At 37.2% G+C, this 23,898-nt stretch overlaps 1 protein-coding gene and 1 long non-coding RNA gene across 5 annotated transcripts in view; one reads left to right on the forward strand and one right to left on the reverse strand.

The window, feature by feature from the left end:
• Positions 1-2,528: 2,528 nt before the first annotated feature.
• LOC134652805 (RING finger protein nhl-1) overlaps positions 2,529-23,898 on the reverse strand; it is a 127,202-nt gene continuing 105,832 nt past the window's right edge. For 3 of the 4 annotated variants that reach the window (XM_063507971.1, XM_063507974.1, XM_063507973.1), the window contains 8 exons: positions 22,461-22,618; positions 20,658-22,079; positions 19,232-20,456; positions 18,962-19,134; positions 15,487-15,627; positions 11,860-12,000; positions 6,988-7,205; positions 2,529-2,856 (listed from right to left, as the gene is read on the reverse strand). In XM_063507971.1, coding sequence (XP_063364041.1) covers positions 2,643-2,856; positions 6,988-7,205; positions 11,860-12,000; positions 15,487-15,627; positions 18,962-19,134; positions 19,232-20,456; positions 20,658-22,079; positions 22,461-22,595 — 3,669 coding nt within the window. In that variant the 5' untranslated portion in view covers positions 22,596-22,618 and the 3' untranslated portion in view covers positions 2,529-2,642. The remainder of the gene's footprint in view (positions 2,857-6,987; positions 7,206-11,859; positions 12,001-15,486; positions 15,628-18,961; positions 19,135-19,231; positions 20,457-20,657; positions 22,080-22,460; positions 22,619-23,898) is intronic. The other variant, XM_063507975.1, reaches the window with a different exon arrangement.
• Positions 7,963-9,469, forward strand: LOC134652780 (uncharacterized). Its single transcript, XR_010097209.1, has 3 exons — positions 7,963-8,584; positions 8,640-8,717; positions 9,291-9,469. It is a non-coding gene; the product is annotated as an uncharacterized LOC134652780 (long non-coding RNA).

Raw genomic sequence — 23,898 nt, forward strand, 5'->3', positions numbered from 1 at the left:
TTTCTATAGGTTTGGAAACTGCTTTAAATTCAAATATTTTTTCTGGTTTGGCTAGGAGCTGACATTTTGAACTCCGTAAGCGCGATGTAGGAAACGTATGGATACTTAACAGAAAGTTGCACTCTTAGGGGGCGTAGCTATACTAACGCCATCTGTTAGAATCTAGTGGCTCGACGTTGGCAGACACAGAGGAGGCGTCACAAATACGAATAAACATGAATAGAATTTAATATTTAATCATGTTATTTACGCTTCATGACTTTAAATGAATAAATTAGTGTTTTTCCCTATATTTACCAATATAATTTACTGTAAGCTCCAACGTATGAAAAAACCTTTCCGCACAAGTGAGTATGTAGGTTTTCAATAAATATTTATGAGCTCGGTACACTACTAGGCATGAAGAGGTTTCTTGTATAATTTATTTATTTACATTATGTTCGCTTTTCATGTCAGAGAGGTTATTCTGTGTGTGTGTGATCGAAATGTATCAAAATTGATACATACGGACAACGACTGCCCCTGTTTAAATTAAACATAAAAAATATGGCTTCAGTGCAGTTTCATTTATACCTACTTCTGTACGTCAAACTATATCACTTTATAAACGTAACTAGTTGGGTTGTGAATGAATAAACGCTATTAAATCGAGTAACATAACTAGTTAGTTTGCATAAGTATTTAAAAAAAAATACACCATTAAATGTTACAAAATGATTGATATAGTTTCAATAGCTAGCCAAAAATATAATAAGTTCAAGAGACACTTTGAATTGAACAGGATTTTTGACAGTTGTCAAAAAACTAAAAATACGTTAATGTAACTTTAAAAATATCAATTATTAAAAGCAATATGCACTAATAGGTCTGATGGTGATATCAGATTAAGGTCAACTCGAGTTAAAATTTTAAATGCTGCTTCGCTCCAGTATAATTTAATTTGTAATGATTCATTTATTTTTAAATGGTTATAATATGACGCAATTATGTGTACATTACGTTGGGTTTTCTGTGAAATGGTCATGCAATTGAAGCGTGAATTCGTTTATACCCAAGTGTAATACTGTTCGTTGCTTTTTTTCAGCAAAATACCAATAAGCGACATTTGAACTTAAAACATTTGTCTTTGATTTCTTATAACACAAGTATAAACAAGCGAGAAGTACTGGTGAATGATGTCAAAATAGGATGAAATTGACATCAATATGTTAGTTCGAATCAGCTCCCTGTTTGCGTCGAGCAAACCAATTGGCGAGACTGTCGGAATTTATTACAATTTTCTGTTTATTTGTGCAAGCGCGGAATTTCTGCGGAAAATGTATTGGATAATACGCGTTTATGTGTAAATGCATGTTCACTTGTGTGCAAATATATTTAGTATGTTACTATAAAGGCCAGAGAAAAAAGAAGGACGAGTTTAAACGAGGCCGTTTAAAAATCGAGCCAGGCATCCCCTACTTCAGCCAAAGATATTTAGATTCTCAAAAATGCAAGGAAATTAATATAAATAAATCTAGTACTCAATTTATGTGTTGCAGAAGACTAGCTAGAGTCCTGAAAATGAAAATAAATCACTTTCGTCATTACCTAACGATTATTTGTTGTATGACCATGACGATATTTCCGTGCATGTTTAAGAAAAAATATTATATATAATACAGAAATATTAATGCATTTGTTTTGTTAAAAAGCAAAAAGCAGTGAAAGCAGAGGGCAGTGCGCAAACCTCTTCAAATAATAAATCACTGCAGGTTTTAAATTTGTAATAAATAATATAAATATAATAATATTTAACAAAACTCATAATGTGAACAATATGATAAATAATTAATGATAGTATAAAGCGGTGCAAAATAGATATAATTATAATTATTTTTCTTATTATTTACAAGTAAATATATTTGACTAATAAAACAAAATGTTTAAAATGATACAACCATTGGGTACAATAATTTCAAGATAATGCTCAGAGCACATAACACGATTCAATAAAAACAGTAAATAGTAATATAATTACGAAGAAAGAAATATTTCTATTACCGGCCAACTAGAAAAAAAAAAGAAGTTAAATTTTTAAATTAATTATTGCCATATCATAGCGAATTTAATGGTAAAAACCAATTCAATGTTAATAATTGTGTTTGTCACTGTTATGTTCACAAAACTTTGACAAATTAATAACTACCTAGGTACCATTGACATTACTTTTAAAAAAATGCTCGCAAATGAAAACGATCGGTTCAAAAGTTGAATTAAAAGTATAATTTCTGATACAATACTATCTAGGAACTGAACCATAATTATTCTCAATGACTCTAGAAGACACGTTGAATAAATAAAATTGTTGAAATATTGTTTCGAAAATTACTTGCCAGTAAAATGATCAATACGAAACATAAATCTTAATAATGTATCATATTAGATACACTGACCAGCAACAGCAGACTTCCAATTCCATAGTTGGAATCAAAATTAAATTAAAATATCGCGTATGTTAAGTCTCGAGAGCTCAATTATATAAAAAATAATAATTGAATAAATGATTGGTATCCTCGTCATGGCACCAATTGAAGGGCTTATTCGGAGGACTTCAAACTTTAATTACTTAGTGATAAGGTTCTACATCCAAAAGTATCAAACCCTTAAAACACTTGTACCCTATGGTTCTCCCGATCGCACACGATGATGTTCCCTCCGCTCATGACGGCGATGCCCTCAAGACCCTTGAACTCGCCATCGCTGGAGCCCCAGGAGCCGAAGGCACGGAGGAACGTTCCGTCGGGGTGGAAGATCTGAATGCGGTTGTTGCCAGAGTCGGCTACTACGATGTAGCCTTGGTCGTCAACGGCGACGCCCCTGTAGACAAAGTCAAAGTAAGTATCCTATTTGCATCTAGAGGAACCGAAGTGATCTCGCACTGTAAGGTCTTTTGTGGAGAAGATCGTTTATCAGGTACCTAAGACCGTCTACAAGCCATAGAAGCGACGAAGCATAAATGTGAATTTTATCATAATAATATTTTACATTAAAGGTCACCGAGACATTAATTCACTACCTACTTGGTTTTTACCTTGTTAAAACGTAATTCTGAATTAATTTCACTAATTTTCTTTTACCAAACAGTTTCCCAGATGACTACAATTAGCACTAATTAACGTTGTTTAAGTTGATAATAACTTACAGTTTCCATTAACCTAAAAACTTTGTAGTAGATTTCAATAAAATACTTTTTTGAGGTAAAATACCGAGCAGCAATGTACTTACTGCAAACATTACCAGATACGAGCTGTTTAGAGCTTCTGCCAACAAGCGTTGACAGTTACATTAAAAAGCTCGTATCTCGTAACTTGTGTGTTGTTTACATTGCGGGCCAAATTATTTGTATTATTTGTTGTTTGGAGGTTGCGGGTTCAAGTCCTGCCGGAAGCGTAATTTTTCCATTTTTTCCTTTAATATAAAATTTGAAATTATTTGTATGTAAATTTATCTCAATATACTTCTTAGGTCCTATGCTAACCACCGTTTAAATATTCGTCCGCATTAAATTAACACAGTGAAGATGACAGAGATTTAACGCACATTTGCTATCAAAATCATTAACTAATAGTTCCCAACGCTTTGAAACTCGACATAATCACTTAAATACAACAATACGTATTTCTGGCTTCATTTCATTTCGAAAAGGCCTAACTCTCGAAGTTGTACTATAATGTACCGTATTCTCAAAACAGGAGACCTATTCTGTTCTACTAATTTATGCAGTTTAAATGTTGTTTTGATACGACCTTGATTCGTGTCGTTAGGCATCTCGCAATAAGTGCGAGCGAAATGCCTTATGAGAAGTCACCTGATTGCTATTCGTGAGGACCAATCAGCGTTAGCGGTTCACTTTGATAAGTGCAGCGGCGCGCGCTACCCTCAAGGTCTGTCTCTAACTTAATAAGATGAAAACCCTTTCAAATTGTTACAAGTTACAGTATTTTTTTCTCTCTGACAATATTATCATTGCATTGTCATCGGAATTACGAATAATTATTGTACAGTTATTGGCAGAGAAAGTGACCCCCCCTGCATAGAAAGTTGTTTTCTGGGGGTCAGTTATCTTTTCAGCTTACTGTACACCAAATTTCAACGTAATCAGATATATGAGGAAGTGGTTCAAGTTAAAGTTAAGCAGTAAAGCTAAATAAAAATATATAAATACAGAATCGGCCTTCAGGATAGTAGTGAAGTTAACAATATCTGATATACGATGAAACTTAAGTCGACACCCGAGACAGGCACTCTGAAGCGAATTGTATTGTAGGTACCGAATGTCTATGTTTATTTCAGTCCCGAATACTTGCGCAGCTTTTAACACAGAGGATTCTTAAGAAAATAAACGCTTGAAAAAACGAAAATTATTGTCTGATTGCTTTGTGTATTCTTTGTTTCAAACTGTATTTTTTTTTTGTATTTTACTGTACGTTAACTGTTTACAGAATAATAAGCGACACCCTAAATGAAAATATATAAATATATTATAGTGCCCCTGCCACACATCGCTGTGAAGTCGATGCAAAGTTAGTATAGATGGAGGTTAGCTTATCCGTCGAGGTTATTTGTATAATTTAATGCCTATATAGAAAATCGATCGCTTTAATAAGAAGACATATTGTAATATTGTGTGCCTCTTGTTTTGTGCAGTTACTGATGAAAATAAGAAACTTCTTGAGTTTGTTTCATAACTAAACACCTAAAATGGTAATAAAAAAACAAAATTTTCACCTCGATCTTATTTATAGACGTTATAAAAATTCTATTAAAAAAACGCACGTAGCATACGATAGTTCACACGCACTCGTAAAATAAAACAAAGCGTTTTATTTTAATAATGCCCCCGTTGTTGTACGCTGCACTCATGTATAACTCAATGACTCCGCCTGGCAATCCAATCATTCCGGGCCATTGATAACCTCAAAAATTGTCCATACTTTTCCATACAAATATCGTTGCGAAGGGAAATGAATTCATACGCCAAGTTTCCTTCGAACTGATTCGCTTCAGACATATTTTGTTAATTGAAAATGTTGTGGAAAGGTTATTATTAGGTATTTAGGTCGATTCGAACGTACAGTCAGCAGCAGAAGTTGCTAAGCGGGCGAGTTATTCAAAATTACCTTGACGCGCTCTTATTCTCTTAACAATAAAGTCGCGTCAAGATTATTTTGAACACCTCAACCGCTTCGCAACTGTTGCTGCTGACTGTATTCTGACATCAGAATAATATCTGAGTGATGTTATATAGACATTGAGTGAGTGAGTGATGGTTGTTGTGTGTTTATGAGTGTTTTATATAGTTATCGTGCGCCTCGCTCCCGCCAATATACTGACAACTACGAGCCAAATAGGTACACAATATCTGAATAACATGATTTAGATGTCATTCTGATATCAATATACGTTCGAATTGACCTGTAAATCGTGTAAGTGATATTGCGTGTCTTTTAAAAGCCGACTCATAAAAAACTTTGATAGTGATACTTTTTGTTATACTGACAAAATATCACCGCCTTTTTTTAGCACGTTTTAGTATAAAAATATGTGGGAGACCGAGCTTTGCTCGGAAAACATATAAAAACTCGAAAATGCGCGTTTATCCAGAGATAAAACCTAGCTAGATCGATTTTTCGCCCCCAAAAACCCCCCTATAGCAAATTTCATCGAAATCGTTAGAGCCGTCCCGAGATCCCTGAAATATATATACATATAAATAAATAAATATATAAATAAATATACAGGAATTGCTCGTTTAAAGGTATTAGATAGATAGATATTAATTTAAGTAGAGCAGAGTTTTGAAATCGTTTTCCCATTCGTTGCTCTAAAAGCTCATACTAAAGACTGTTTAATGGCGCGTTTCATGTATACCATTAAAATATATCATCGTTAACATACAAAACTGTCACAGAGGACATAAAATAACTTAATGCAGTTCTATACTACTACCTTTGGAAGATACACAGACAAGACATCCTTTAGACTGAGTATAGTAACGCTATCCCCTCTGCCACAAATATACGGTAGTTTTACTCCATCTTCGAGTCAAAGTGTCAGAATCCTGTGCCGTGATTGGTCCGTGTCTTTGAACGGACCAATCACGGCACGGGATTCGCTCACCTCGTCCCCGCACCTCAGTATTTTTGGCAGCATCGGTTTCATTAAATAATTGCTCTAAACTCCGTCTAGAGGATTCCTAGTCTATGGGAAGATATTACGGAATCTAGACGTCCTTATGCATATTTTAAATTTATAACTCGACTAAGTTCGTCGTGCACGGTTCTTTATTTACTGCCATATTTATGTTCTTGTTTGGATTTCATGTACTTTTATATTAGAGTGCGGAATTTTCATTCTAAGTACTCGTAATGCATAGTCAGCATAAATAATACATAAATTATAATAATATAAGTACGTGAACGTTATACAATCATGGCAGTTTTTACTGAAATGTAGTTCAAAACGAGGAGTTGGCAAACCACGTCGGCGATGGCGAGACGAGCTAGACTCCTTTTTAAAGGAATGGCCAGAGACTGCACAGGATCGGGAAGACTGGAAAAAGTGGGGGGAGGCCTTTGCCCAGCAGTGGGACTTTACAGGCTCCTAATAATAATAATAACCAAAAACAATGGATTTTCCAGTAAAGCTGTAGGCTTCAGAGCCTTTTACTGATACTTCTACTTCGTTAATTTTTATTATGCCATGCCACGTATTAAAGTTAATGCAAATATATTATGATGTTTTTAGTGCCTGCTATCCTATGTCATAGTGGATTCTGTGGTTGTTACGGTCGCATTTTTATCGCTTGTCATCATGCCTGTCACGTTCTAACAAGTATGATGTTCTAACAAGATTAAGTAAAAATGGAACCATGCTGCGCCCGTAATCAAGTCATTGTATTTCACATTGAATACCTATATAGTAGTTTTTGATATCACCATGCCTTACCTTGGGAACTTAAACTGTCCATCTTCAGACCCCTCATCTCCGAAGGACGATAGCACCCGTCCGTTCACGTCGAAGACCTGGATCCTATGGTTGTTGGAGTCTGACACGAGCACTCGGTTGGTGCTGGACACGGCAATGTAGTGGGGGTGTTCCAGCTGACCCAGCTTGGAGCCGAAGCTGCCGAATTTTCCGACGAATGTGCCGTCTGATTGGAACACCTGTAGGAAAATATCAGTATGAGCCCTTTAGCTGTTGGTAAGTGTAGCCGCCGTGCAGGTCAGGAGCTCGACGACTCAAATAAAAAGCTTCAATTCTTAGTGAACTGATATAATCTTCCAAAGATACTGGTTACAAGGGTTCTTGCCAAAACTGTTAAATGTAGAAGTGGTGTAGTTATTGTATGGAGGCTGATGAGAGAGTGATTTGCAATATTTCATCAGTAGAAAAGGTGGTTTAAATTTAGGTGCCTCTAATTGGCCGCGATACAAAGTATGTGGAGCGCTCCTATTGGTGCTTAAGAAAAAGCTTCCGAATACTAGCCGAGCCCGCGACGGCCGCGTTTAGCTACTGCATTAGGAATATAGGTATTGAGATTTTATACAAATATAAAGGTTGCGTTCGCAACAGTAAGTAAGTCATGGCAAAGAGAATTGATTGTAATTGAGAGGTAAAGTCTAAGAAAACAACTTGCCCCTTAGTTTGACATCCAAAACAGATGGCGCTGTACTGCGCCATATGTTTCGCGGTCATTGAATTGTCCAACGTCATGTTTTTACAATCAGAGATAACGCAAAATGTATGGAGTTGTATGTACAGCGCCAACTCGTTTAACTGTTAAATTCGAAGCACGAAATTGTGTTATAGATTTTACACATCTTAATACTCAATCAATGTATCTTTGGTTATGGTGTTTAGTTGATGCTGGGGTAGGTTTTCCAGAAAATGTATTGGATACGTGACGCTATTTCATTTAACACTTGGACGTAGTTACGCGAAAACGTTCCAACCCACAGCGACCCCATTTTGAGATAAACGCAGTTTTGTGTTTTAGCGGTACACTTTTTCCCTGTAATTATTTCAGGCAAATACTATTGGTTTTACTGTGGAATGCCAAACTGGTTATTGAATGATATGCATATTTTTTGTAAATACATAATACAAGGGGCATATAAATAGGTAAAACGAGTTTGAAACGTTTTTGCTAAATTTAATTTTGTATGAACCTTGTTAAATAGCAATTATGCATAAACGTTCCAAAACGAATTTAAGTGTATTATTTATTTTTATAAATATATCTAAAATAAATTTAATATGTAAAATAATAAATAACAATGAGGAACATACAAAAACAACAAAAACAAACTTGAAAATGTATTACAAAAAAAATAGGACGTGATATTTTGAGCTTAGAACCTATGTCAAAAATTTGCTGATATGGTTCCAAAAGTTATCAAAAACTTATATTAAACATTCAATCATCATCGTATTCTATGATCTCGAAGTCCGGAACTCCACCAAACCCATCAACATCATCAGTAGCTTCATCAGAACTTTGAAGCGTTCTATAAAATTGAAGGCAATCCTCAGGTATGTAGTGGTACATGGATTGTACTTACAATCAGTGGACACAACAACACAATTACACTTATTAGTTACAATTAGTGGACTTCCACTAATTTCGCTGGAGCAATCGGTTTGCCATTAGGCCACAATAAACAAAAAGCGGCCAAGTGCGAGTCGGACTCGCCCATGAAGGGTTCCGTATTTAGGCGATTTATGACGTATTAAAAAAAAACTACTTACTAGATCTCGTTCAAACCAATTTTCGGTGGAAGTTTACACGGTAATGTACATCATATATTTTTTTTAGTTTTATCTTTCTGTTATTTTAGAAGTTACAGGGGGGGGACACACATTTTACCACTTTGGAAGTGTCTCTCGCGCAAACTATTCAGTTTAGAAAAAAATGATATTAGAAACCTCAATATCATTTTTGAAGACCTATCCATAGATACCCCACACGTATAGGTTTGATGAAAAAAAAAATTTTGAGTTTCAGTTATAAGTATAGGGAACCCCAAAAATTTATTGTTTTTTTTTTTCTATTTTTGTGTGAAAATCTTAATGCGGTTCACAGAATACATCTACTTACCAAGTTTCAACAGTATAGTTCTTATAGTTTCGGAGAAAAGTGACTGTGACATACACGGACAGACGGACAGACAGACAGACAGACAGACAGACAGGACGAATCTATAAGGGTTCCGTTTTTTGCCATTTGGCTACGGAACCCTAAAAATCAGATTCTTTTATGTATTGCAGTTCTCGCTTTATTCTTTTATCAATTTTCAACTCATTGAAATCGTCTTCCATCGTAGACCGCATAAAAATAGAAAACATTTTGTCTTTATCCAACTTAATTTCTTTTGTGTGTAGCCAACTAACTTTAGATAAATCTGTAAACTTCTTCCTATTGATAATCTTCTTCATTTTACGGGAGCAAAGAGTAATAATGTTGCCACCTTTATTGTAAATACCTAGTCAATTGATTGTTTTGACTAAATACATAAACTTAAATATACCATAGTTATTTATTTTGTATTCGAATCCATCTGCCTCGTACACGAGTGATAACTATTTATGTCCTAGCACCATCCCTCCCATAACAGGTAATGAGGTCAATGCTGCTCTCAAGAGCTTAAAATACCAAAGAAGCCCTATAAATTATTTATCAAAGTCATCGAAAACCGCATCGCCTCACTGTTGGATAAACACCAACCCCCAGAACAAGCTGGCTTCCGACCCAGCTTCTCGACAACTGACCACCTGCAAACCGTCAATCAAATAATAGAGAAGTCCAATGAGTTCAAAATACCACTCTACCTTGCATTTGTGGATTACAGTAAGGCGTTTGACAGTGTTAAACACTCTGCCGTATTTTCTGCTATGCGTGAACAACAAATCGACAACACTTATGTTGAGCTTATTGAGACCATATACCGCAATAGTACTGCAAGTATCAAACTGCATGTTCCCGGCCCTAAATTCCGCATCCAAAAAGGAGTCAAACAAGGTGATCCGCTATCTCCAAAGTTATTTACCTCTTGCCTACAGGAAATCTTCCAGAAGCTGGCGACCAAGTGGGAAACAATGGGCATTGACGTCGGCGAAAAAAGGTTGACAAACCTACGTTTCGCCGACGACATTGTGCTATTCTCCCACACTGCACCCCATCTACAGAAAATGCTACAAGATCTTAGCAAGGCAAGTCTTGAAGTCGGACTCGAAATGAACAGGTTGAAAACCCAGTTAATGACCAATGGCGCGAAACATGGGGTCAAGGTAGATGGGCAGGATATACAATACGTTGACGAATACATCTATCTGGGCCAGATAGCATCCTTCGATAACAGGCAGTCCAAGGAAATCGATCGACGCATCGAAAACGCCTGGAAGAGCTTCTGGTCCATGAAGGCGTTAATGAAGGGCAACCTTCCACTAGCACTAAAACGCAAACTCGTCGACATGTGTATTCTGCCTATCCTAACCTATGGCGCCCAAACTTGGTCATTAACAGAAGCCCAAAAGTCCCGACTCAAGATTTGCCAGCGAGCAATGGAGCGCAGTATACTCGGAGTCCGTAGAACCGATCGGATAAGGAACACAGAGCTGCGCTCCAAAACTGGTATCGCAGATGTGGGTGTGAAGGCCGCCAAGCTCAAGTGGGATTGGGCGGGACATATCTGTCGGATGCACCCGGACAGATGGGCCAAAATAGCGACGGACTGGGCACCACAGATCACCCGAGGCAGAGGCAGACCAAAAATGAGATGGCGAAACGACCTGGACTCATTCTGTGGCGACTGGCGGGAACATGCACAAAGCCGTGACGAGTGGCGAAAGACAGGGGAGGCCTTTGCCCAGCAGTGGGACACAATATAGGCTATTAAAAAAAATATATATTTTGGTAAAAAATATTTTTTTCTCTCGAACATATTTAATAGCAAAAATGGATCAAGTATATGTGGATCGTTTATAGCAAAAAATTGGAAAATAATATATTATAATAAAACGTTCCACTTTATTTAGAACAGTCTTCGCAGCTTAAAAAAACAGTATGGATTAATCTAAAAGGTTTCAAATTACATGGAACATTTTTGCAGAAATAAAAAATGTATAAAGATTTTGCAAAAACGTTCCAACCCACATGGATCATTTAAGAAACAATTAAATGTGCGTTTTATGAATTTAGTATAATGTTCCAAAACAAGTGGAACATTATAACGATATGTTATTCTATTAAGAGTTTTTAACAATATGTTTCAGTATGCATGTAATGTTTTTACTTTATTTTGAGTACACGTCCTTGGCATAATGGTGGGTTGGAACATTTGGGTCAAATTTTATTGATGAAACTAACCTAAAAATACTAGCATCTTTGTGTGCACATGATGTAATATGTCAAAAATAGTACCCTGGTTATGGTAACTCATTTTCGAGTGACTTGTGGGTTGGAACGTTTTCGCGTAACTACGTCCACTTCTGATAAAGCTAAGGTGATATTAAGCAGCATATAAAACAGATTTCTGTAGCTGCCATACGAGTCACGTTCTTAACAAAGTATAAAGTTAAAGATAAAAATCAATTTATTCATGTAGGATCTGTTGGATCGCTTTTGCATTTTTTTGAAATGCCCCTGACGGATACTAGTAATGGAGCCCTTGCAAAGTTTTTTTTTTTACTTTTTTTCACTCTAATAGGTATGCACTGCAGATGCTAGTCCTGCTCCATTAGGCTATGTAAGCGCGAAAGGGATAGCATGATTCCGATGATTCAGATTTGCGGCAAGTGGGTACAATAGTTATATCATACCTGAACTCTATGGTTTTCCTTGTCACACACGTATATGAAGCCCAGCGCGTCCGTCGTGATGCCCCACGGGTAGTTGAACTTGCCGTCTCCCGTGCCCTGACTGCCGAATGCCCTCAGGAACCGCCCTTGAGGGTCGAATACCTGCGGAACAAAGATTTATCAGCCATTATATTAGCTAACATTTTAACGTATCTCATGAAATCAAAAAAAAAAAATATAGGTCTCATGAAATCAAGAAAACGCTCGACATGTTTCACTCCGTGCCGAGTAGCATGATCAGGAGCTTGCGTTAACGGTGACGGACCGGCGCAGACTGCGGTAGGTGCGGTCGGCACGGAGTGAAACATGATGTGACCCGTTTTTAATATATTTAATATGTTTGTGTCTCACGGAATTTTTGTTATTAAAATTGATGTATGTAGTATGTACTCGGACTATAGGCGTATTCTGATTGTTATAACAGGTTATAATTTAGATCTGATTTAGTTACGGATATGATCTGTCAATGTCAGAAGTGACATTTCTACAGCCAAAAACGTCACTTTTAATACTGGTATAGCTCATATCTATAAAAAATCCAGATCACATTATAAACCATCTAATTATAATCAGAATACGCCTCCCAATCGTACTTCGAAACAAATTATGATAGAGTGTAACCAATCGTGATTTAGAACTGTAATTCGATTATCCAAGCCATTGACTTAACAAATTGACAAATGTTAACTACATCAAGTAAATTAATACAGAACGTATCAAAAATAATAACAGCTGTAGTTTGAATTGTTATACAAGAGTAGTATAAAGCAAAATAACGTTTAAATTCAAAGTAAAATGTGGATCATGAAAATATAACATAAAAAAAATAACCTTGGTATGATGAAATATTTTAACATAGTCACTATCTATTTACTTAGATACATAGTGAAGATCCATAACTCAGGAACAAATATTTGTGATAAACACACCAATACATGCCCTTACCGGGATTCGAACCCGACACCCCCTGATACGTAGGCAGGGTCTCTACCGACTTGGCTATGAGCCACAGCCATATTCTAACTTTAATATACGTCAAATACTAGATATTGAAACGATATGGATTATATTCATATTAATTATATTCATATTATTTATTTACAATATTTATAATATTCCATGTCATTTTTTTTAAATAGATTGTATAATTATTCGAAACAAGTACTATATAAGTGTACATTCGTAAAAATCAATAACAATAATAAAAAAATCATATTCGATTAGATATGTCAGTGTCAAACAAGTGTCAAAAGTGACGTTTCTTCAAACAAATGTCACTTTTGACACTTGTTTGATACTGACATATCCAATCCATATCGTTTCAATATCTAGTATTTGACGTATCTTAAAGTTATATTAGAACTTGCTGCTGCCAGTTAGTTAAAAGTATATGTTACTTGTCAGATCACACCTCTGTGAAAGCATTTAATGTTTATATTATTAAATTACCTTCCTTATCTCACAACATTTCTTCCATAACGAATAAAAACTTCAGTAAACACTCGACTCACTCAAAGAAATACAAGAAATTGTGCAGATAGCTCCGTTTTGCTCACAAAAGGTCTTAACAACCATATATTTTCAATAAACTTACGACTTTTGTTTGAATTAAAAGCAACTTTACCTCGGGGAAATTTACTGTATCAAAACCATTGTTCTTACTCTTTGGGGGATTTTAAAAGGTTTTTATAATGCATTTGATAATTAAGTGTATTCACTTGTTGTTTTGCTTTGCTGTTTTAGACAGGTACTTAATCATGTTATTTGATTCTTATATACATTGGTTTTGGCCACGTATTTTTGTTTAAAGAAAACCGCCAAAGTGTTTAATTAACCTTACAAAATATAACAAATATTTACTGAAAATATTTTTTACAGTAAGTACATATGTTACTACTTTACCGGATACCGCTTGACTTAGGTAACATTAAACTACCTATTTCGATAAATTGCTATGAAAACTCAAAGTCTGGAACATAGGTATATTATAGAATTTTCCGCTCACTTCACTTCGAGTTAAAAATGAAATTCATCTCTTACTTGAACACATGAGTTTAAGATTCTATTTGTTTCAGCCAGTAACGGATTCTGTCAAGAATGTTTCTAAAGCAATATGTCTGCGTCATGAAATGCAATGTGCACTTGACGTTTGACAGTTCTTTCCTAACGATTTGGTTGAAAGTTTTAAAATATTAAACTGACATGTCAAAAATAATTTACAGGTTTCTAAACGTGAACACGTTCAATTTCGACGACGTCCGACGTAAAACTTTAAAATGTTCTTTTATGCATCCCCTAGGTTTTAAAGGTCTGCGTCGGTGCGCCAATGCGTGCTTCCGTTGAAAATCCTCGTTAAGGAGCGAAATGTGTCGAGCAATTTTCTACTTAAAAACACTGTGTGACAAATTTCAGTGTCAAAGTATCTTAAAATAATGCAATATTCTAGTAGTGTCATGTTACCTATTTACTATATAGATACATCATTCTATTGATTAGATTCAATGTTTATCCTCGGGTCCTTAGGAGGTTGTTTATTCATTATTCTATTAGTTGCTGAGCTCATGGTTAACGAGTACCTATTTGAACTTTAAAGTTTATTTACGATTAAAATAAATGCAAATAGCAATTTCAACATTTCAAGATGCCTTATAACGTATGCAATTAGAGGTGTAACTAAGGCTTGCTAATTAGTAAAATTGTTTTAATACCATTATGTAACTTTTAAAGTTTAATATAACCTGTCAAGTTTTATTAATGATAAATGACGTTATCCACGTTACATAAATATCTAAATATTAAAGTTGCGAGATTAAACTTTTAAATTATAAATTTTGGCTCCGAATTGCTTGAAGACGAGATGGGAGATAAATATATAGATAAAAGATGACTCTCGTTAGACCGGGCCGTGTCCGGGCCGGAGCTTCCGGAGCTTAGTTTTCTATGGAAAGCATCACCTGTCATTTATCATAGAAAAGTAAGCGCCGGACCGGACACGGCCTGCCCCTATTTCACCACGGTGACAGGTGCGACAATTGTCGACAACACTGTTACTGACGTCACAGGCCTCCATAGACTACGGTAACCGCTTACCATCGGACGGGCGGTGTGCTTGTTTGCCACCAACATATTCATTTAAAAAAACTCCATTATATCGCCAATAAATAAGTACTTATTTTACGAAGCTAATGACAATTGTCACAAGAAACACGACAATTGTCACGAAATTCCGACACAGAACTCATTTTATGTCAAGAATTACCGAAAGTTCTTTTAAATCGTGTGACAATTGTCATCATCATTATCATAAATTTCGAAAGAGAAATACCTGTTTTATGCCGATGTAATAAAGTTTTTTTAAATAATACAATTATGGTGGCAAACAGGAATACGGCCCGCCCAATGGTAAGCGGTAACCGTAGCTCATGGATGCCTGTGACGTCAGCAACAGTGACAGTTGTCGAATTGTCGCACCTGTCGCCATGGTGAAATAGGGGCCTGGTCTAACGTGAGTCATCCTTAAGATAGGCGGATTTGTGTGACTCCCACTATAATTAATACCTAAATATTGGTTACAATCGTGTATGTTACCTGAATGCGATGGTTGTATCGGTCTGCGATGATGTATTGCCCAATCCGGTTGACAGCCACTCCGGCCAGGCAGTCGAACTCGCCTTCGCCGCTGCCGTACTGACCGAATTCTTTCACGAAAATGCCGTTGGAATCGAACACCTGGAACACAGAATAAAATATTAGTTTAATTTAATTTAGTTTAGTTTACTTTTTCTCAATACAATGTTCATAGTTAATGTAAAGAATACAAAACTAATTACTTATCGTATAGCGATCGTCGGATATAAAACAAATCATTTTATTACAATTTATGTTATACTATAGAACACAGCAAATGTTTTAAAACCGGCCAAGTGCGAGTCGGACTCGCGTTCCAAGGGTTCCGTACATTAAGTCCGACTCACGCTTGAGTGCACATTTCTAATAGGTTTACCTGTCATCTATAGGTAAAGAACTACTTTGTGTATTTTTTTCAAAATTTTAGACCCAGTAGTTTTGGAGATAAAGGGAAGGGAACAGAAGAAAACAATTCAAGTGTCAGAGCGTAATAACGTTCTGGATGACTTTACTTAAAGTCATTACATACACATAGGTACTAACCATTTAATTTAGGTATATCGTAATAATTAATTTGTGTTATTACTATTTCAACAAGAGAAGTAAATTGCTAATTTATAATTTTGATGGAACAATAAATATCAATTTTAATAACGCTTCTGACTGTGATTATCAAGGAGTATAAAATTAAATGTGAAATTAAAATCCAGAAATTAGAAAAGAGCTAATTTTAAAAAGAACAAATATAAAAAGTACCTACCTATACTAACTATAGTAAGTAGGCTTTAGGTATGCTTGGAATTATAATAAAGATACGTGCACACAGAAAATGGAGTATAAAAATAGGGATCCCTTTGTTTCCCACATATTTATTGCTTCGAATTTCGATACTCAGAAATTGATATCCATATGATTTATGGACATAATCATCAATAGTCATAATTTTTGTTAAGTACAACGTTTCATAGTTCTAATATTAATGATCTATAATATTAAACACTATAATATTAAACGTTGACACATCTTATTTTTATAGATGTGTCAACGTTTTCAATAAAAAATTAACAACACAATTTTATTGGTAATACGACAATTTTATCGCAAATAACATGTTAATTAAGCAAATGGAAGAGAAGAGCTTGCAATTCAATAAATTGATGATTCTAATAATTACTTGATTTACTGTTCTGATTTTAATAGCACCATACAGGCAGGAAACGAAGCAATTATACAGGATGTGAGTAATGTATTTCTGATGATAATAAGGATAATAATAAAAAGGATAGGACGAGTTTTGATTGAACGTAGTAATAATTTGAAACGATATTATTTTATTTCGTTAACTTTTTGTAAGCTTAGACAACGCTACAACATATAGAAGCATGTCGTCAATATTCATAGATAAAAAAGTGGATGTTTCTGACTATCTTCATTCATTCATTCTACGTAGGAACGTTGTATGAAATTTGAGTAAATTTGACTCGAATTTTTTTGTCTTAATTATTTTGTACATTTATGTTATATTTCTTATCTTAAACAAAGCGTGCCGCCGCGACGCGTCGCAGAGTGCTGGACAGTAGCAACAGTATCCTGAGTGTGATAGCGGGTAGGCTCGATAGTAGCTATATGCAGCACTGGTCGAACCTGCACCATTCCTTAGCTCCCTATGAAATGTAGTAGGTAGATAGGGTAATAAGTTAATTTTAAGCACTAACATAGTCTAATTTACAAGCTCCTGCATGTACATGTTCGACTAACATATTATGGATTTTTTGTGGTCCGAAATAAATGATTTTTATTTTTTATTATTTTATTTATTTTAAACTAAGCATTTTTCACCGACAAGGTACATAACTTTTGTTTTAAATTCAGCACGATAGCCTTTGATTAAAATTATTCCGATTATTTGGGCTCAACTTATATAGAAATAGAAATGGCAGTCCAATTAAGCCGTGCGTTCATTAGAAATGTATAGGTATCAAAAGTACGTAATACCTACACCTATAAATTTTGTATTCATGTAGCATTCGGAGAATGTCGTCTGGAGGTCACAAATATTCAATAATCAAATATAATTGGAGTGTATTAGAAATAACAAATGTATTGTCTAACCCTTAAACAGGCCTGACGAATTTTTTACTTTTGATTACTGATTCGGGTAGATAATAGCGTTAAAAGAAAAGTAATTTCTTGTTTTTTTTATTATTATTATTAATTCAATAAAAAAACCCGGTGGTTTTTATATGCCCTCTGCCCGTTAAAAATGGTGCTGCGTGGCACATATATGGCCACTGCCTTGTTAGCCATACAGAGCAGTTTTAAGGGTAAGTCACGTCTTCACATGTAATAGATAAAATAATAAAACCACATTTTACATAAAACAATGAATTAATTTGTATGTAAGTAGGTTGTATTAGGTTGTAGGTACTTGAAAAGAGATTGAAGTGAAACTTGTAAAATTATTTTCCATTTCGTCGGGATGTATTTAAATTTCGTTTATCGAGGCTGAATTGTTTTATTTTATGAGTAATCTATTGTAGTAAGTTGTACGTTGCTAAATAAAAAAAAATGTGTTTTATTTATTTATTCATTATTTATTAACTAACACACATTACATTTTATAAAATTGTTATTGTAATGTACCTATTTTTTTATAGGACTACAACAATGTATTATGTTACTAAATTATTTCCTGTGTGCTAACATAGTTTCTTAAGTCTATTAATTTGGTAACAATGAATATATTTAATATTAATATATATTTAATATTAATTTTAATTTGTTCTGAAATAAATTATTTGAATTTGTATAATTAAACTGTGATAATCGTTTCAACGCTATTAAATGGTCATATTACCAGGGCGGACATTAAGTAATTTAATCAACGTTGCTATACATATCCATCAATGAGATGTAAAAGCTATTATAGTTTGATCGTACACATTCCATGAATAGTTAGTTACATAAGCGGACATTTTGGCGCAAGTTCAAAACGAGACGATAACTATTCCCTAAGTTTAATGAGAATGTAAACTGTGGACGTTGAAATCGAGCGGATAGTTTGCACGCCTAGAAAGACAAATATACGCTTAGTCCACTGACGCTTAGGGTGACTTGTATTAGTCCGTATTAGTCCGTATCGAGTCGGAGTCGTGTCCAACATCGTAAGTAACTTTTACCTAACAAAATAACTGTGGAAAATTAGCGTGTTTTTTGACGCTGATTTTTCTTAGGATCTGTTTTTGAACAGCAGAAGTTTATCAATTTTAAAGATTTTTATCCACGATTTAATTTAATTCTTGATGTCATTGGTTGCCCCCATGGGTCAGATCACAAGAGCTGTCCCGAATTTAATTACCCAGTTTTGGTACGGTACGGTGTAAATAAAGCCATCCCTAACGCCCCTTGGCTTGGACAGTTCTGTAAATAGACTCACCTGCACTCGATGGTTTGATGAATCGGCCACGACCATTGTGTTGTCGGGGCCTACAGCGATACCACGAGGCCAAGTAAAACATCCGGGTTCGCTCCCCCGACTCCCCACGCTGAATTGTAAACGGCGTTTCTGCAGATACTGGCTCCTAGGGGAGGAACCTGCTGCTGCGAAACCTGAACAAACAAAAACAGTGTTAGAAAACGAATTGATGAAAAAGGCCAAGTGAAACCGAAGCGGCAAACCTATGTACACGCCACGCGTTATTCTAACCTGCTACCGCTGCTGTAGCCGCCGTAGGGGAGATGGGGGAGCCTGCCGCGTTTTTTGAATCGTCATCAGAACTGGCAAGCTCGTTAGCCGAACGTAAGGGCAGCCCGAGAGACAGGCGGCGCGACGTGCTCGACGCGCTGCTGCCTGTGTCGCGATCCTTGCCCCGCGATCCGTACTTATTCTTCAGGTATCTGGCCCATGAGCTCAAGGCCGCACCGTCTTTCTCACCCGGCGGTGGTCGCTCGGGCGAACTTTCTCTAGATTTTAGCGCGTGCGAGGATCGGCTGCGAGACAACTCTGTACCTGCGGTGCCAGAGCCGTATCGAGCCGCGAGATACGCTGACGGTGACGCTGTCGTGGGAGAGACCGGTTCGTCTGCGTCATCGTCGTCTCCCATGCCAAAACCGGTGTGACTGCTCTTGCTTCTAGCGAGACGATTGCGTCGCTCTTTCAACGCAAGGTATCTCGAGCGCGCAGTTGGGTACTTCGATTCATCATCGATGGAAGACACCGGTTCTTCTTCTTTAGGCTTGGTGGTGCCATAACGGTTGCTGTACGAAGAACCGCTGGCGCCGTACCTAGGCTCCTCCTCGGCTTGAGACGCTGTGCGTGTACGGTACCGAGATGGGGTAGGACTCTCTTTGGTCTTGTTGTCTTGGGCGTCGTTGCGGGCATTGGTGCTTCGTGCGAGAAGCGGACCAATGTCGCTGCGAACCATCGCCTGGCTCTCGGGCTTCCTTTGCGATGCAGGCTCCTCTTCGCTCTCCTCTGACGAGTCGGTCTCCTCCTCGGAGCTCGTGTCGGAGTCTTCTTGGGCCGGCTCGGCGGGCGCCGGGGCGGGCGCGGGCCGCTGGGAGCCGATGAACCGGCTCTGGACCCGTTGCGCGCCACCGACCGTTCCGTTCGTTGTCGCCGGAGCTGTTCTATCGTTGCCTGTGGAAATAAACGATCTGGTTTTTGATGGTGGCTCATAACTGCTATATTTGGCTTTTAATTCTGCGATGGATAGTATCGCACCTGTGTGTTTTACCGCCGAGCCGGAACTTTCTGTCGAAGCGCTTGATTCGGTGCTAGGCGCACGGCCTCCAGGGCGGTGGGCGGTGGTTTCTGTCGCTGACGGTCTTCTGACAGGTGTCACTACCGGTTTAGGAGCTGGAGCAGCATTTTTACGCTGAGTTCGTTGCAGCGATCCAAGGGATTCATCGGATTCACCGTCGCTGGAAGCCTGAGGAATATATTGAAATTCGGTATTGACACCAAAACGGTAAGGACATTTTGTATTGTATTGTGTGCAATGTAAATTAAACGTGGAGTGTATTTTATGGAATGCCGTTAGTTGTCGCGTTTTTCTTGTTAGTATATCGATGATCTGCTAAAGTGTCTACGTCGCGTCGCTCGTTCAATCCGTGTCTTCTTCCCAACTCACCTCCCGGGCTGGTGTGGGTGGTTTACGAGCGATCGAGGTGCGTTCTTCCGGTGCTGGCGCTCGGTCAGGTTCTTGGGAAGACGCCGCCCCCTTATTTTGCCTCTTAAGCCGGGAGATCTCGTCATCTTCGCTCTGCTGCCGCTGCGCTGGGGGGGCTCGCCGCTGAGGCTGAGGTGCTGGCTGCACTGGTTTCGGTGGTGGAGGTGGCTCCTTTTTTTCCTTTTTTTTACCACTGTCCACATCCATTATCCTCTGCATGACACGGGGACAGTCGCTAAGCCTGAATATCCCACTAAGTGGACCCCTTGTAGCATCTTCAGTGTCTGCTACCTTTTCTTTTTCTTTCTCTTTTTGTTCTGCCTTAACGGTGCGAGTAGGTGTTTCCGTGTCAGAATCATTGTCTTGGTGACTCCTGACAAATCTTGAACGGAATCTTCTGGAAGGCCTATGTTCGGATTCATAGCCACTGTAATCATCCGTGGTTCCATAGGGGTCCCTTACTTTCTCGGGTGGTGGAGGTCGCCGTTCTCCAAATTTACGCCCACCTAAGACCGGTTCGTCATTCTCAGTATAGCCTTTAGATTCTTCTTGTTGGCGGAATTGCGTTGCAAGACGATGGTCACTCTTGGACCGGGTAAGTCCTTGGTTTTGTTGCAATGCTCCTAAATAAGCGTTAGGCTGATTAATATTTAGTTCACCATAGCTTGCAACGTGTACGACTAGTTGGTTTGGATCGTGTGTCATAACAAACCTGATCCTACGGTTATAATCTCCAGCTTCGTAATCAAAGTTTCTTAAGAACTCTACCGTCTTCAGGAAAATTTCTTTGGTATCGACTAATTCAGTGTCTTCCCATTCGACATCGTCGTTCATGTACTTGTCTGCGAGATCACAATTACTTTGTATATTACTTAACTCCAGCTCGAGGTTATCTTTCAGATGTGTGAGGTTTCTAAGTTCAGTAGCTAGATAACGATCAACTTCAGTCCTTAGGAAATCAGTTCTATCCTTAAGAGCTTTGGCTAGTCTTTTGTGAATTTCATCTACCTCTCCTGCCACTGCAGCGCAGTTTGTTTGCAAGTTTGTAGTATTACGCTCGACGATCGACAGAATATCTTGAAGCCTGTTGACTCCTCGACGTATCTGATTATTGATCCTAGCGATTTCTCTGCGCAGAACTTCCATGTGCGCTGATTTGCAGTCTTCGCAAACTTTCTTTTCGCAATGAGCGCAAGGCGCGCAATACGCCTTTTCTGAGCAAACATTGCACCTTTCCATCACCTGCCCGGCTGTGGGGTCAGGCAACTCTCCTGCTATGTTAGCGTGTAGCTCTAGAAACCGCTGCAAGGTTACATTGGTCGGGAAACCTTGTACACCTTGGTACGGAATACGATGCTCTGCACGGCATTCTGGACATTTGACCTGGAAAGATAAATAGAAGCATGGAATTTAATCAGCTCAACGAGATTCGTAGTGTTCTGATTATAGGCCGATTTTGATTTTATTGCAGTTTTTATTTTTATTTTGTTGGATTGAAGTTTTAAGAGCTCTTCATCCTGAGCGAAAAAAAACACGATATCCCAACTTAGGAGAGATAAATTGCCTGTAATTTTCCTCTGAGTTACTCTAACTCTATGCGTTTTCGGAACTCAGAAGAAGACTTTTTAGGACATACGGTGAAATTGAAATTATTTTGTACAAATTTTATAGAAATCTGTCGAAAAAAGAAAAACATCAATAAATTAATAATAGGCCCTTAAATGACCGTTATAAGAAAATGGTATTTTAAGTCTTTTGTCTTACCTGTCGCCTGACGTAGTCGACAAGGCCGTCCATACACGGTTCCATGCAAAAGCTGTGCTGGCATGGCAGCAGCTTTGGATTCCTGTACCGGTCTAGGCAGACGCAGCACGTCAGAAGTGACTCGAACTGCTCCATATTTTCTTTGCTGCTTTACGTATCTGTAGGAAAAAACGTTTAAATTTCACACTTTTGGTACATTAAGGAATAAGGGAACATTTTACAGCATCCATACCGCTGTTAACTTTTGTGGTACAACTGTGATGCATTTACTAAGTGTAACTGAGTGGACGCTCGGAGCGGAGCGTTCGGCGGGGCGTGCAGCGTGGCGTCGGGCTCACAAGTAATTTGAGCAGCGTGCACTAAGGCCGCTCCTATACGCTTGCATTTGTTTAACAACTACTTACACTAAGAGTGGTAAGTTACCCAATTTTACCGTATAGTATTGCTCCACAAAAGTTAACTGTGGTGTTGATGTTCCTTGAGGGAGGTTAAAATGAAAAGGAGAAAACCACTATCAAGTTATTTACAATTACTTTTAATAGAAAATAATAACGGGAAATAAATAAATGTGATGTTTATTTTATATATATTTTGACTTTTCTATATATATATTATACTGTACTATATTGATTATACTTGAATTAAATTTCGAAATTATTCAGCCTTAGGATTTGATATTTAATTATATTAATTGAAAGCTGAAAATAAACCATAGCACAAATCTGATCCGATCAACTTCTAAAAATAATGGTTTCGGTTGGAAAACAAGATACATTTTCTCAATAGACATTTTCAAGAGACATTTCTCTACTTCAAAGTGGTTGTGTTTGTGTTTATAAGACTATTTCTATAGATTTAAAGTATTCACGTGGCAGCTATATTTGGAAATCGCTATTCCGCGAAGTTTCGTTGAAATTATAAATAGAATGTAGGACTGGCGTTCCACGCGATTTAACAAGTGGAAAGAAATTGTCGAGCGAGAGAAAAGTACAAACGAATTTGACCTTTACGTATTCGATTTTAAAGATTGTTTTAAGTATGTTTAAGAGTAAAATGTAATATTAGAGAATGACAGTTTGGTGATGAGGTAATTATTTTTTGTCTCATGTGTCGATAGAGGAGACTTACTCTGCTATTTTGTTATTGAGTCACTGAGTTTTGTAAAATTAGGGAACGTGTCATAAAAGTTCTAGAATGGCTTGGCAGAAGCGACGGCCAAAAGATTTTTAGTTAAATCTGACTAATATAGTTAGTCAGATTTAAAAATGTGTCAGTAATACGCACATAATTCAAATGTCAATATCGAAGACTCAAAACAAATATTTAGAAAACTATGTAGTTCATTTGACACATGGAAAACTGTTAACCCTACATTTGGGGCAGTTTAAATTTAGTTTGCACTATTTGCGTTCCAATCATTAGTTAGTACATAGTAGTA

Source organism: Cydia amplana, chromosome 12 (genome assembly GCF_948474715.1).
Source record: "Cydia amplana chromosome 12, ilCydAmpl1.1, whole genome shotgun sequence".
NCBI lineage: Eukaryota > Metazoa > Arthropoda > Insecta > Lepidoptera > Tortricidae > Cydia > Cydia amplana.